This window comes from Schistocerca americana, chromosome 2 (assembly GCF_021461395.2).
Source record: "Schistocerca americana isolate TAMUIC-IGC-003095 chromosome 2, iqSchAmer2.1, whole genome shotgun sequence".
Lineage (NCBI taxonomy): Eukaryota > Metazoa > Arthropoda > Insecta > Orthoptera > Acrididae > Schistocerca > Schistocerca americana.
Genome location: NC_060120.1, coordinates 506361383 through 506375626, shown reverse-complemented (window position 1 = coordinate 506375626; position 14244 = coordinate 506361383). Strand labels below are relative to the sequence as shown.

The 14244-nt window shown below is 43.8% G+C and overlaps 1 protein-coding gene across 1 annotated transcript in view; it reads right to left on the bottom strand.

The window, feature by feature from the left end:
- Positions 1-953: 953 nt before the first annotated feature.
- The window catches only part of LOC124595627 (juvenile hormone esterase-like), an 81295-nt gene continuing 68004 nt past the window's right edge, over positions 954-14244 (bottom strand). Inside the window, exons 9-10 of the mRNA XM_047134450.1 lie at positions 6609-6744; positions 954-1221 (exon numbers count right to left, since the gene is read on the bottom strand). Of these exons, the coding sequence (XP_046990406.1) occupies positions 993-1221; positions 6609-6744 (365 nt within the window). The 3' untranslated portion in view covers positions 954-992. The remainder of the gene's footprint in view (positions 1222-6608; positions 6745-14244) is intronic.

The window sequence follows — 14244 nt, the reverse complement described above, 5'->3', positions numbered from 1 at the left end:
GATTTTGGGAGTAGATAAGTTATACTTTTATTCAGTTTTGATAAAAGAAGGAATGACTTATTTCTTGAAATAATGGTGGCGTTCACATTACTCTTAACTGACTTCTTAAGCACACAATAACGTGTACTTTCAACCTCGTTGTCCGAAGTCTTAGTTTCTTACCTTCTTTCCTCCTGTTTTTCCTTGTCCTTTTTTCTGTTTCTCTTCCTTCTTGTCTTCTTTGTAAGTTTTGCTATTTTTCCAGTTTTATAAAATAAATATTACCCTTTAGGTTGCAATTGCAGTGTAAACAGGTTACTCAGCCCCACATATTTTCTTTAATTGGCACATAAAATACCAAGCTTTGCATTGTAAGCCGTAAGGTGTAATTAGATGTAAGAGAATGTGTGAATATATTTGTTTCCAGCCCTAAGAAGTGGATAAGTAAAGAAATGGAATCCAGAAATTCAACGATAAATGCTGTGTCCATTTGTCCAGGACCTTCTTTAGTCTCATATGTATTATGCTAGTAGTTACTCACCAATGCACCCATAAAAGATTTCAATAGCGTAAACTCATTCCTAAAATTGTATATAAGTTCTTAAATTTCACTGTTTACAGAGAAAATTCTTCCTTTTTCCACCATTCTGTGAGTGAATGAGAAACAGTGAGTGCTTGTCATACCTCTGCGACCCTTGCGGAAAACATACCAAGACACAAATCTTAATTTTAAATCACCTTCACAGTGTCTGAAGAGAGCAAATGTTATGTCACTTATGTATTGGATTAACGATATAAGGCACTTAGGATGGATTGGAGCTATAGAAACATCCGAAGATTGTGCTTTCCGTTCTATTTTCGTCCTTTCACCATTAGGACAAGTTTTCATGAGAATGTGCACAGGAAAAAATGTTATGAGCTTATAAAGTTTGTGAACATGAGTAAACTTCGGCTACATGAAGAAAATACAGTACTACAATGGTGATACCCGCTCTAAATTATCAGGCCTACTCTTAAAATATTGTGGCGTTTTTAATTTTCGTGTACAGCTCTTGGTGTAAGACTGGCGAAGTGGTGACTGAGGATCCGTATATCTTATCCCAGAAAAGCATACGGTCCTTCATTAGGTCCTTCTTCACTCTCAGGCCGTCATTGGCGATGTCCAAGTAACTGCACTCCTCACTGCTGAAGGGAGGCCACGTCACGGCGAAGAGCGGATCGTGATGGTCGGGTGTGGGATTCCTGCAGAAAAATTACACAATCAGTTTGGGACTTAAGCGTTTGTCCAGTCTCGACGAATTTCTGGGTTACAAAGACAGTTTTCATCATTTGACGTTTCGATCCACCGTAGGTTGCTAAATTATTTATTCAACACGACCGTTACTACATCATGTAACATAGTATATTACAGGTCAGTTTCGGACAGTGGGCAATGTACAGTGTAATTGTGTCGGTAAGGTGTGAATTGTGTTTAAAAATTTCAAGTGGCACCAGGCCGAAACTGGCTATAACTTAATGTATTGCATGATGCACTAAAGTTCACCTTGTGTGACGAATTTGACACCCAAGGTGATATTTAGAATTGTTTTACGATAGAGAAATTACATCGAGTCTCTGTACCCAACAATGATGCAACAAAATAACAACATAGCTGGCACAGAAACGTTTTTATCGAGATTTTGAAAAGAAAATATTGCTTCGTAGCAACTGTCAGATTATAATCAGCATAGCTATCCATTAAAAGAACGTGATGCAATTTATTGCGAAGAAACCTCAATAATAAGCGCTGTATTTCGTAAGGATGTGACCATTTAACAATAATAATTGAATGATGTTTCCGCCATTTGATTGTGCAAACTTTTTAATTTCATATAACTATCATGATATCGGCCTTGAGCCATTAAAAAACTTAACTAAACTCTGTCCAAACAGGCCTTGGAAGGCCCAACCGTGCCGACCGGCCACCGTATCATCCTCAGCCCACACTGGATCCGGATATGGAGGGGCATGTGGTCAGCATACCGCTATCCCGACTGTATGTCAGTTTACGAGACCGGAGCCGCTACTTCTCAGTCATGTAGCCTCTCAGTTTGCGCCACAAGGGCTGAGTGCACTACCTGCTTGCCAACAGCGCCCGGCAGACAGGATGGTCACCCATCCAAGTGCTAGCCCAGCGAGACAGCGATTAACTTGGGTGATCTGTGGGGAACCGGTTTCACCGCTGCGGCCAGCCCGTTGGCTCCCTTGAGCCAATATCAAGTACGATAGCGTTGGGTATAATTCTTCAAGAAGTGAAGTCATCGTCTAGTTCTACTGAACTGCGTGCCCAGCTTGTAGATAAGTGCAAAATCACGCGGAGACACCCGGTTAAATAGAACTGAACGATGACTTCACGTATCACAGAATTATAGCCAGCATTGCTGTACCTGATAATGGTTCAATGTCGAAATCTTGATATTAATATAAAACAAAAACGTTTGTACAGTCAAATGGCGAAAATATCATTCAAACGTTACTACATTACTGTGGCTCAAAAATATTAAATGATTATTTAAGAATAAATTTTTGAATCTGTGAGTTGACGATTTAAATAAAGTCATTGTACGAAATTAATACCTCTGACTGGGGAAAAGTAATGTCAGACTGGATCTCCACTCCTGATATACAGGCTTTATATGATTCACTTTTAACGATTAGACTTTCAGAGAATGCTCCAGACCTGAAAAACTTTGATTGCCAGTGATATTCTAGCTCATTACTTCGTAACAAACAAACGTAGGTTCTTCATTACGCATTAGGACCGCCAGAAGGAACAGATGTGATGTAGGGCCATAGAACATCCCAGCCAGTGGATATACATCAAACGAATTAAATCCGCTAGTATCAATGAGGTTTAAATCAATTACGAGTAAATGCAATGACTTTCATTTCAGTGGTTGTAATTAAATTAACGCATATCCCTAAGGCAGAATAATGTGACATTCACCTTGTTATCCGTTCCTCTGGCTGTACTGTTGTTAGAACATGAGATTCGGAAGTAGTAGCAATAGGCCAAAATAGCAGCGACAGTGAAAGTTTGAGTCATGTCTGGAGACGTGCTCAGACCGTGTAATGGTTAAAGGCGAAGCAACACGAAGGACAGAAATTCTACTTTTGTGTCATAGGCTGGCCCCAACTTTCATTACATTGTCGATTCAGCATTTCCGACCGGTTTTCTCTCATATTTATTTTACTTCATCTGCGTCATTTACACGCTTCGTTGAATGTAACGCAACTGACTTTGCATGAAAGATACAGCAAAAATGAAAGAAAATTTACAATAGTATGGAAATAACGACCACTTGCTCAAGAATAGTAATGGGACAGTGATATTAAAGAAGGGAAACGCGGAATGGAAATTTGTGCTGTTCACATTGCAACATTCCGCAAGAGGAGGAGGTACGGAAACACATACAGAAGAAGAATTCTGCAGATGAATCATTCTTTTTGGAGTCATAAATTGATTCGGAATTACATACAAAGTCACTTAATAACACCGTTATTCATAGAAATAGGTAGTATTTAAATTATTACTACTGAAACGAAACAATTAGAAAGATTTTAAATATTGCATTACCACAGTACATTAAAAATTTAGATTACAGGCAAGCTTAAAACAAGAAGAACCATGTGATTCTTGAGTTTCTCCCGACGTATTTGATAATCAAAATATCCACGGGTATGCTGCCGGTCTATAGTGTCCAACGGGCACAATATTTCGGCGATCAAACATGTCGCCATCATCAGGTGAACTGACGGACTGAGCTCCTGTGAACGTGCCGGCACGGAGATCCGTACGCTATGGCTGCTCAGAGGGAACTGGGTTCGGTCGCGGCGGCGGCCGATTTAAATACCCTCCGCCCGCGGCGCGCTCCCTCCGCCGTCCGCGCCCAGCGCCACGGTCGTGCGGTGGAACAGATTGCGACGGCGTCTGAGATGACGTCGGTGTGATGGCTCTGTCCGCTGTGGTCGTCACAACTATACGTCTGCTCGATTTACTCTTGATTAACCCGATCGCTGGTTCCCAAGCCTTGCTAAGATTATAGCCACAGTCGCGGTTTATGAGGTCGTCATTGGTGCGAATTTCGATGGCCTCTCTAACAACGCTGTCCCAGTATCTCGATGTCTGTACCAGAATCCTCGTGCGGTCATACTCCATGGCGTGATTTTCCGACAAACAATGTTCAGCGACCGCCGACTTGCTCGGATACATCAGTCGAGTGTGCCTCTGGTGTTCACGGCATCGATCCTCGACGGTACGCATCGTCTGACCAATATACGACTTGCCACATTGACACGGAATCTGGTACACGCCGGCCTTCCTCAAACCGAGGTCATCTTTGGCGCTCCCCACCAGTGCACGAGTTTTATTTGGAGGACAAAACACAGTTCCGACTCGGTGTTTCTTCAGAATGCGGGCGATTTTTCCCGAGAGTGCGCCTGTGTATGTAATAAATGCAGTGCCTACCTCCTCCCTTGTGACTTCATCCATCTCAACAGGTTGTGCTGCAGTGGTAGGGCGGAGAGCACGTTGAATCTGTCACTCTGAGTACCCATTTTTTCGAAACACAGTTCTCAGATGTTCCAATTCCTGGGGTAGACTCTCTGCGTCAGAGATAGTGCGCGCCCTATGTACTAGAGTTTTAAGTACCCCATTCCTCTGTGAAGGGTGGTGGCAGCTGTCTGCATGCAAATACGGATCAGTGTGCGTAGCCTTCCGATACACCCCATGACCTAGGGTGCCGTCAGCCCTTCTCTTGACCAAGACGTCAAGGAAAGGTAATTTACCCTCCGTTTCAGTCTCCATAGTGAATTTGATGTTGGGGTGTATGGAGTTTAGATGTGTAAGGAAGTCAAGGAGTTTATCCATACCATGTGGCCAACCATTACCAAGGCTGGAAGAAGTGGTACTTTTCATTAGAGAAAAATTAAATCTCGCGCCACAAAACAAGGTAGGCCCATTTAAAAGTAGAAATTGAGCAGTTTTACCTACTCCACGAACAACATTCTTCCCCTTACCTGTAGATGCAGCAGCACCAAGAGTGCCGTCCACATTTACAAGTGTTTTGTATACGAGCAATCGTCGTCGACGACGATAACAACGTAGACGTTGTTATCGTCGTCGACGACGATTGCTCGTATACAAAACACTTGTAAATGTGGACGGCACTCTTGGTGCTGCTGCATCTACAGGTAAGGGGAAGAATGTTGTTCGTGGAGTAGGTAAAACTGCTCAATTTCTACTTTTAAATGGGCCTACCTTGTTTTGTGGCGCGAGATTTAATTTTTCTCTAATGAAAAGTACCACTTCTTCCAGCCTTGGTAATGGTTGGATTACTGTTGCTTTTGTTGCATGTAACAATGCAGGGAGAGCTGGTTTGGAGTCCTTTGAAACTCGTGAAATTTTGGCTTACCGTACTATACCTGTATCTGAGATGACCTCGGTTTGAGGAAGGCCGGCGTGTACCAGATTCCGTGTCAATGTGGCAAGTCGTATATTGGTCAGACGATGCGTACCGTCGAGGATCGATGCCGTGAACACCAGAGGCACACTCGACTGATGTATCCGAGCAAGTCGGCGGTCGCTGAACATTGTTTGTCGGAAAATCACGCCATGGAGTATGACCGCACGAGGATTCTGGTACAGACGTCGAGATACTGGGACAGCGTTGTTAGAGAGGCCATCGAAATTCGCACCAATGACGACCTCATAAACCGCGACTGTGGCTATAATCTTAGCAAGGCTTGGGAACCAGCGATCGGGTTAATCAAGAGTAAATCGAGCAGACGTATAGTTGTGACGACCACAGCGGACAGAGCCATCACACCGACGTCATCTCAGACGCCGTCGCAATCTGTTCCACCGCACGACCGTGGCGCTGGGCGCGGACGGCGGAGGGAGCGCGCCGCGGGCGGAGGGTATTTAAATCGGCCGCCGCCGCGACCGAACCCAGTTCCCTCTGAGCAGCCATAGCGTACGGATCTCCGTGCCGGCACGTTCACAGGAGCTCAGTCCGTCAGTTCACCTGATGATGGCGACATGTTTGATCGCCGAAATATTGTGCCCGTTGGACACTATAGACCGGCAGCATACCCGTGGATATTTTGAAGAAGAACCATATTTTAGAACATTTGTCGCAAGGGAGGAATCTGAAACACACACATTTGTTTCGTTGCCTCACTATACACGGCCCTCATATCGCGTCGTGAGAGACGTCATTGGGTTCATAGCATTATCTGTGTTCATCATTTTTCCGTTGTGCAATCAATTGCTGAGACACCTCGTTTAGTGCGCAAGTAGCTCTCAGCACTTAAGTTCCAGTTTTGTTGCTACATTTCAACTGTTTATATTGTTTACAGGAATGTGAGATACAACTCTTTTGTTCGGAAGTGGATAGTAGCTTATTACTTACTGCAGCACAGCATGATATTTGTAAATAATTACACATAAGGCTTGACATTTCTGAAGACACAAAAAAGATTCACGAAGAGTTGTATGAATCTATTAATAAAGTGGCATCTACTGATCTTCCCGCCATTTGTTCGCGCAAGCGTTTATTAACTTGTGGTGGATATATCCGCGTACTTACCCTGTTTTAGCGAAGTTTGTCCATAATCGGGTCAGCCGTGCGATGGTCTTCGCCTCGACAGAATCTGATGTTATCTCGTCTTCCTTACCGGCCTCAGAAGTGAACAGGTACGGTAACTCATCTGCGTGGGCAACGCCTGCGTCAGACAGTGAACATGTTACCTCGATAAATTAGTGAATAGTACCAATAAGTAAAATTTTCCATTTCAGTGTTACAAAATAGCCATTCATGATTAAATGGAGACTGTAACTGAACACAATCATCCTGCGTGCAACTGATCACTGTACAAAGCTGCCCCGATTTTAAAATTGCATCTCGTTGTGTCTCCAGTGTTACAGAACATAATTGTCGGAAACCTACCATAGAAATTTTTTGTTTGGTATGCTCAAATTACAAATTTCGAAACAGTTTGTTGGATTATGGTTCATTTATCATAAAATAGTCAATGTCGACTTTCAGCTTCTATGAGTAAATAATCTCATTTAAATTGGTTTTTCAACAATAAGGTACAGTACGTACTTACAAGGGAGTGTTGAAAAGTAATGCTGCTGAATTTTTAACGTGAAAACTATCAAAACTCTTTAAATAAAAAAAAACGGTATTATCATTCCTGATGTTTATTCTCCATGCTTACATATTTGGAACACTCTGCCAGCCGGTGTGGCCGAGCGGTTCTAGGCGCTTCAGCCTGGAACCGCGCGACCGCTGTGGTCGCAGGTTCGAATCCTGCCTCGGGCATGGATGTGTGTGATGTCCTTAGGTTAGTTAGGTTTAAGTAGTTCTACGTTCTAGGGGACTGATGACCTCAGATGTTAAGTCCGATAGTGCTCAGAGCCATTTTGAACCATTGGAGCACTCTGCCGCTAGAGAACTCCTAATGGTAAAGTGTAACAAGGCGCTGTGCCTCTGTGTGACAAACAGCGATCTGTAATTGAGTTTTGAGTTTGAAAAGGCCGTCCACACATGGAGCACCATCTCCTTCAGCGTTACAATGGCAGACTACACACGAACGCTGCGACATCTGCAACAATCCGACGCTATCAAACACACACGTGACTTGGCCCAATCAGATCTTCATCTGTTTCCGAAACTTAAAGTACACCATCGAGGACTTCACTTTGATAGTGATGAAACGGTGCGAGGAGAGGTTTTGGCTCCATCAACAAAGTAAAACATTTTACAGTGACGCTATCAACAAACTGGTCTCTCGTTGGGAGATATGTGTTCGTCGGCAGGGTGACTATACTGAGAAATAAATATATAGACGTGAGGAATAAAGGTGCAGAAGGGAAATACTATTTCTTTTATTTAAAAAGATCTGAGAGTTTTCACAACATAAATTCAGAGGTATTAATTTTCAGAACGCCCTTCAGCGTGGTATGTTTAAGACGTTAATTCAACCAAGAACTACACCCGAGACCCTCCTTAAGCATAGTTTCTCAAGCTTCTCCATTTCCGTGCAACCTTTTCATTCAGTTGTGTAAACTTGAACCCCCATCAGGTAGCCGACATGCAGCATCGGATATGCACCTCCTGTAGAGTTTTACGCGCTTTTTAGTTTGCAGCCGTAGTTGTTCTTATTGACTCTGCATGCCTCTTAATGTCATTTCTCTACTTCATTTACAAAAATGGTTCAAATGGCTCTGAGCACCATGCGACTTAACTTCTGAGGTCATCAGTCGCCTAGATCTTAGAACTAATTAAACCTAACTAACCTAAGGACATCACACACATCCATGCCCGAGGCAGGATTCGAACCTGCGACCGTAGCGGTCACACGGTTCCAGACTGAAGCGCCTTTAACCGCACGGCCACACCGGCCGGCTCTACATCATTTAGCTCACCCCTGATTTTTCTTCTTTCTTGGAATACATCAGAGGACTCCTCTGATGGACCTAGCATCCAGTCAAATTGTTTAATGTCCAATTTAACGCCTTTTCATTATCATTACGACCTTAATTAACTCTCTTAGTCCCATGTACTTCTTATGCTCTCCCCCAGTGGTTCGTTTCTGTCTGGAACGGCGCGACCGCTACGGTCGCAAGCTCGAATCCTGCCTCGGGCATGGATGTGTGTGATGTCCTTAGGTTAGTTAGGTTTAAGTAGTTCTAAGTTCTAGGGGACTGATGACCTCACATGTTAAGTCCCATAGTGCTCAGAGCCATTTGAACCCTAGTGATTCTCAGCATACATACATCCGTTCCTCAGTCAGCAGACTCCACATATGAATGGTCTCACATGACGTAACAAGTCAATGAAACGTCCCTTACTTGCTGATCTCTGATACTAGCTCACCAGTGAAAATGTCAGTCAACCCCTGAAAAGAGCACACTGGTTGCCTGGATCGCTGTGGGTATTGTCGAACTGGTACGAGGCTCATGTGTGACCCACCATTGCTGACGTAAGTCATCTTAGTGAAGTGGCATCTAACGATCTTCCTACAAAAACATCACTGCCTTATGTTTTCTGCACTGTCCTAACTGCATTGCAAAGTTGCAAAGTGACTTCACCTGTCAGTATAGATACACCGTTTTGCTCCATGCATCCACACTTCAGTACCTAACCTTCTACCCAACGGAAAGTAAACATTAATGGCTTGCTTGAGCTATATGTACTTGGAGGTACTAACCAACCTAGAAACAGGCTACTCATAACAGCTGTAACTATTTTTCTGCTTATGAAGTAACTACTGACTCAATGTTGTTCAGTACGCTGTCCTCAGTCATCAACAGAAATAGCTAGGCTTGTACCCATAACACGCAGTGTGGAGCATTCCGTTAATGAAGACAGTCGACGTCTACGAATCCCTAAATAACAAAAAGGAGCTATCGTGTTTGAATGTGCCCCTGACCACAGCGTCAACCATATTGCCTCATTCATTGATATATAAAAGCATACTATCCAACGAATTATAGAAATTAGTTTTCATTTACTGCCGTGTCACACAGCGTAAACTATGATACTGAAAAATATCCTAACTGACAAAGACTGCGGAAGACTGCAACGCCTTTTCTATGACAGTCATTTTAAAATCGGATAGGAATTGGAGCTGTTGATGAGCGTAGGTCAGTTCAATCAACTTCCGAGTGAACGTTGCGAACTTAAATGTAGGCAATAGATATAATGAGTCTGGTACATCGCGAAAGGGCCATTGATTGCAGCGGCATAAATAGTTGCACGAATTCAGCGGGCCAAAATACAAAACTACATAGCAACTGAATGGAGGAGTGTAATGTGGTCCGACGATTAGCGATTTAGCCTGTTATCAATCGATACATAAGCCAAGTGCACCAGTGGCCTAATGTGTCGCGTAACACGCAGTGTGTGCAAACTGTAGTTCAAGCCGGAGGTGACTCTGCGGTTCTAAGGGTTTATTTTTCATGCCATGATTTGGATCCACGCAAATGGTTCAAATGGCCCTAAGCACTATGGAACTTAACATCTGAGGTCATCAGTCGCCTAGACTTAGAACTACTTAAACCTAACTAACCTAAGGACATCACACACATCCATGCCCGAGGCAGGATTCGAACCTGCGACCGTAGCAGCAGCGTGGTTCCGGACTGAAGCTCCTAGAACCGCTCGTCCACCACGGCCGGTGTATCCATTCATTCGGGCTGTCTTGAACATAAATCGAGATGTACACTGATCAGCTAGAACATTATGACCTCCGACATACTACTGATATAAACCCGTCCAGGCGATGGCAGCATTACCTGAAGAGGAATGACTGCTGGTCAGACACACACGGTGCTTCTGACATCGGTGAGCATGCTGCCCGTGTGTAGATAGGGGAAGGCGTGCAATCTATCTGACTTTGACCATGGCAAATTGTGATGGCCTGGTGGCTCGTCACGAGCATTTCTGAAGCTGCACGACTTATCGGGTGTTCGGTAAGTGCTGCGGTGAGTGCCTTAAACATGTGGCGGAACCAAGGTGAAACCACGTCCTGACATATTGAGATTCAATGGCTACTCCTGGCTACAGATGTCGGACGTTGGAGGCTGGTCAGGAGGGTAAAACAAGATCGGCAGCGAACTGTGGCGGAACTAATACCCGGCTTTAATGCTGGGCAGAACACAAGTGTGTCTGAACACACAGTGCACCGAAAACTCCTAACGATGGCCCTCTGCAGCCAAAGTTATGCCCATGTGCCATTGCTAATACCACGGTATCGGCAACTGCGACTGGAAAGGCTACCTGACTATCAACGTTGGACCTTGGCACTGTGGCAGACCGTTGCATGGTCTGATGAATTCCGATACCTTCTTCATCACGCCGACGGGAGGGCGCGAATTCGTCGTCTTCTAAGGGAGCTGCTTGAAAGCTCTACTACGGGACGGAGACAAGCTGGCGGCTTCTCCGCTACGCCCTGCAGAACTCTCGGTCAGATATCCATGGGTCCAGTGGAGCTCGTGCAAGATACCATGACGGCCTAGGAGTATCTTATACTGGTTTCAGACAACGTACACTCCTTCATGAAGATCATGTTTCCCGACAGCAGCCGGTCTTTCCAACAGGATAATGTGCCATGTTACAGGGCCAAGAGTGTGACGGTGCTCCGTTGATGTGCTGGCCCCGCAGCTCGCCAGTTTTGAACCCGATGGAACACTAAACGTCGCTGAACGCTCCCCGGAATTTACGGGAATCAGGTGACTTGTGAGTGCGGATTTAGTTCCAGCTCCCTCCAGCTATCTACCAAGGTCTCATTGCTTCCATAATATGACCTATCGCCACCATTATTCCTGGTAAAGTTGGACTCAGTGGCTTCCGAGAACATTTGTTTTGAATTTTTATGCGTATCTCCTACAACTATAATGTTAGTAACATTTCAACAAAGCAAGCCTATCGCAGCGGCAGCTTGCAGTATACGTACAAATTCTATCTATGCACTATTTCTGCAGACTAATCGTAAAGAAAATCATTAAATAGTATATGTTACGCCGAGTTATTCTAATAATTATTTTCAGCGTAGTAATTTCATTAGCTGCGCGGGATTAGCCGTGCGCTCAGGGGCGCTACAGACATGGACTGTGCGGCTGGTCCCGGCGGAGGTTCGAGTCCTCCCTCGGGCATGGGTGTGTGTGTTTGTCCTTAGGCTAATTAGTTTAAGTATTGTGTAAGTTTAGGGACTGATGACCTTAGCAGTTAAGTCCCATAAGATTTCACACACGTTTGAACATTTTGAGTAATTTCTTTAATAAATCAATCATTACCGATCACTTTCTTCAAATGGGTTTTCCTTTCCAAATATTTGTACAGCTCTAAAGAGTTCACAACGATGTACGAGATATTAGCAGCTGCGCTGGCGATTCCAGATATGGATGAAAGAACTGATACCTAATTTTGACTTCGTTATGTAACTGATACCGATGAAACCGGCTGCCAGTAGCAACCGATGCACATTAGATCTCTTGCAGAACAAGGAGCGAAAACCGTCCCTGCGCAGAAAAAGGATTTTAACAAATTTAGCTATTCGCTCATAGCAGAGCTTACTGTAGCTGCATCAGGAATGACACTGCCTGACGTTCTTCCACTTAAGCTAGAACCATCCAAAAAATTTGTCTCATTGTTCAAACAGAGTTTGCGAGTTGACTCATAAATTGAAAGAATGTAACTGTCACCTGCACGGATTCAGGGAACTTCACGAAAGTGCTGTACGAAGATTTTTTGAAGTCTATCATTCCACTGTACGTGAGAAAACAAAAGTTTCCTCACTGTGGTGATTCGTGGAAGGACAGATACATTAGGGTGACATCTTTGTACACGACAGAAAATCGTACACTCCCACTGTAAAAATTATCCTATCCAAATGTATTCCACATGGTCAAATATGCGAATTTTGTAGGCAATTTTAAATTTTCACGAGAAGTATTCAAAATTGCCAAAGACTAATAGAAAAATAGCTCCGGGGGAGGAGTCCATAAAAAATACATACTTTAATTCTGCATCAATTTTGTGTATCCGATTTCACAGGACTGATCAAATACCCGTGGTTCGTATCGAATTTGATCTAATATAGAACAATCGTTCTCGAATTCAGGCGAACTATCTTACCGATATCGCTTCTGAAAAACCAGTGTGTCGGCAGGGCAGTAGCTCTTATTAATTGTGCTTGACGTTCTACGAATTTGTGTATCGGTTATTTCAGCGAAAAACAGCATCGGGAATTATGTTCTAGCAGAGCAAGCTATGCAAGAGATGACCAGCAAGACGATTCTTGAGTCTATTCTGCAACAAATGGAAAACATATTTGAATAAAGTTTACTATAATGACTAATTTTTTAGGGAAATGACTTTTTTTTGAATAATTAGGATGACGTATACCATTTAGTTATATTCCGTACGATGAAACTGAATAAAGGTTCACAGGCAGGATATGAATCCGTGCCGCCAGAATGGTAGCCGTGAATCTTACCCTCTGCGCTACGATCGACTGGTCGAAACACGACTATCGTTACAGGTACAGGAGACACAAACATAAGGCTCGTGAAAGTTCACGACTGGCATTTCTTGTGCTTTCCTTGTCAGCCACCGTATGGCATCTTTACAAGACACACATATATGAGGGTCATGAAAGCTCATGACAGGCATTTCTGGTGGGTCCCTTGTCAGCCACCGTATGGCATCTCGACTCGCACGCTACATCACGCAAAAGTAAATAACTCAGTAATTTTGTACATCTACGGGATTTAATAATAAATGTGTGGCTCTATTTGGATATGGCATACTCGAAGAAACTTTTGGACTCTATGTCTCTGAGAAACGAGGCCAGAGGCGCCTTACCACGGGTCGCACGGGTCCCTCCGTCAGAGGTTCCAGTCCTCTCTCAGGTATGCGTGTGTGTGTTGTCTTTAGTTTAAGTTAGATTAAGTAGTGTGTAAACCTAGGGAACGATGACCTCAGCAGTTTGGACATATGGGAACTTACCACCACCACTGATAAAGCTAGAGGCAGTGTTAGACGGCAACAGTGCTATATCTTACGCATCAAATTTTTGTTCTATGCTTTTAATTATTTGAGTAACGTCCATCATAAATGGCACGAATTATATTATGATAACATTGCGTCCAGCTCTGACTGACCCCCATGTTGCGGTTACCCGAAGAGCGGTCATGTCAGGTTGGCTGTAAAATGTTTTCGACATCTACGTATATACTGCGCCATTCGGTGCGTGTCTACGTAGTCTACTGAAATAGCTTTTCTCCATTCCTTTAGCAGAAGCCACGGGGGATGGAAGATGGCCGTCTTTGTGAGCCTAACTTTCTCTAGTTTTAGCTCTGGGGTCACTGCGAGAGATGACAGTATAGCACTTCGTTCGTGAAACGGACACGCAAGAACATGTCCCGTCCTCTCTTTGAAAAATCATAGTTTCAATATCAAAAGTAATCGTTCAGTCAAATATATTAATTTCAAACTGCCAGAGCAGCTAGTCACCCAACAAAACCGTCCTCCACTTATACTATCGTCATATGAAGAGCGACATTGATAGCACATCTATATGAGCAAACGGTAAAGTTACGGTAAGGGCGGTAGTTCTGCGACGAAATCCGCAGACGTTTAAAAAAGGGCGAAACGCTCAACTGGGATTATGCCTTTCTTGAAGTGAGTGACCAGCTGCGGTAAAACAATGGGC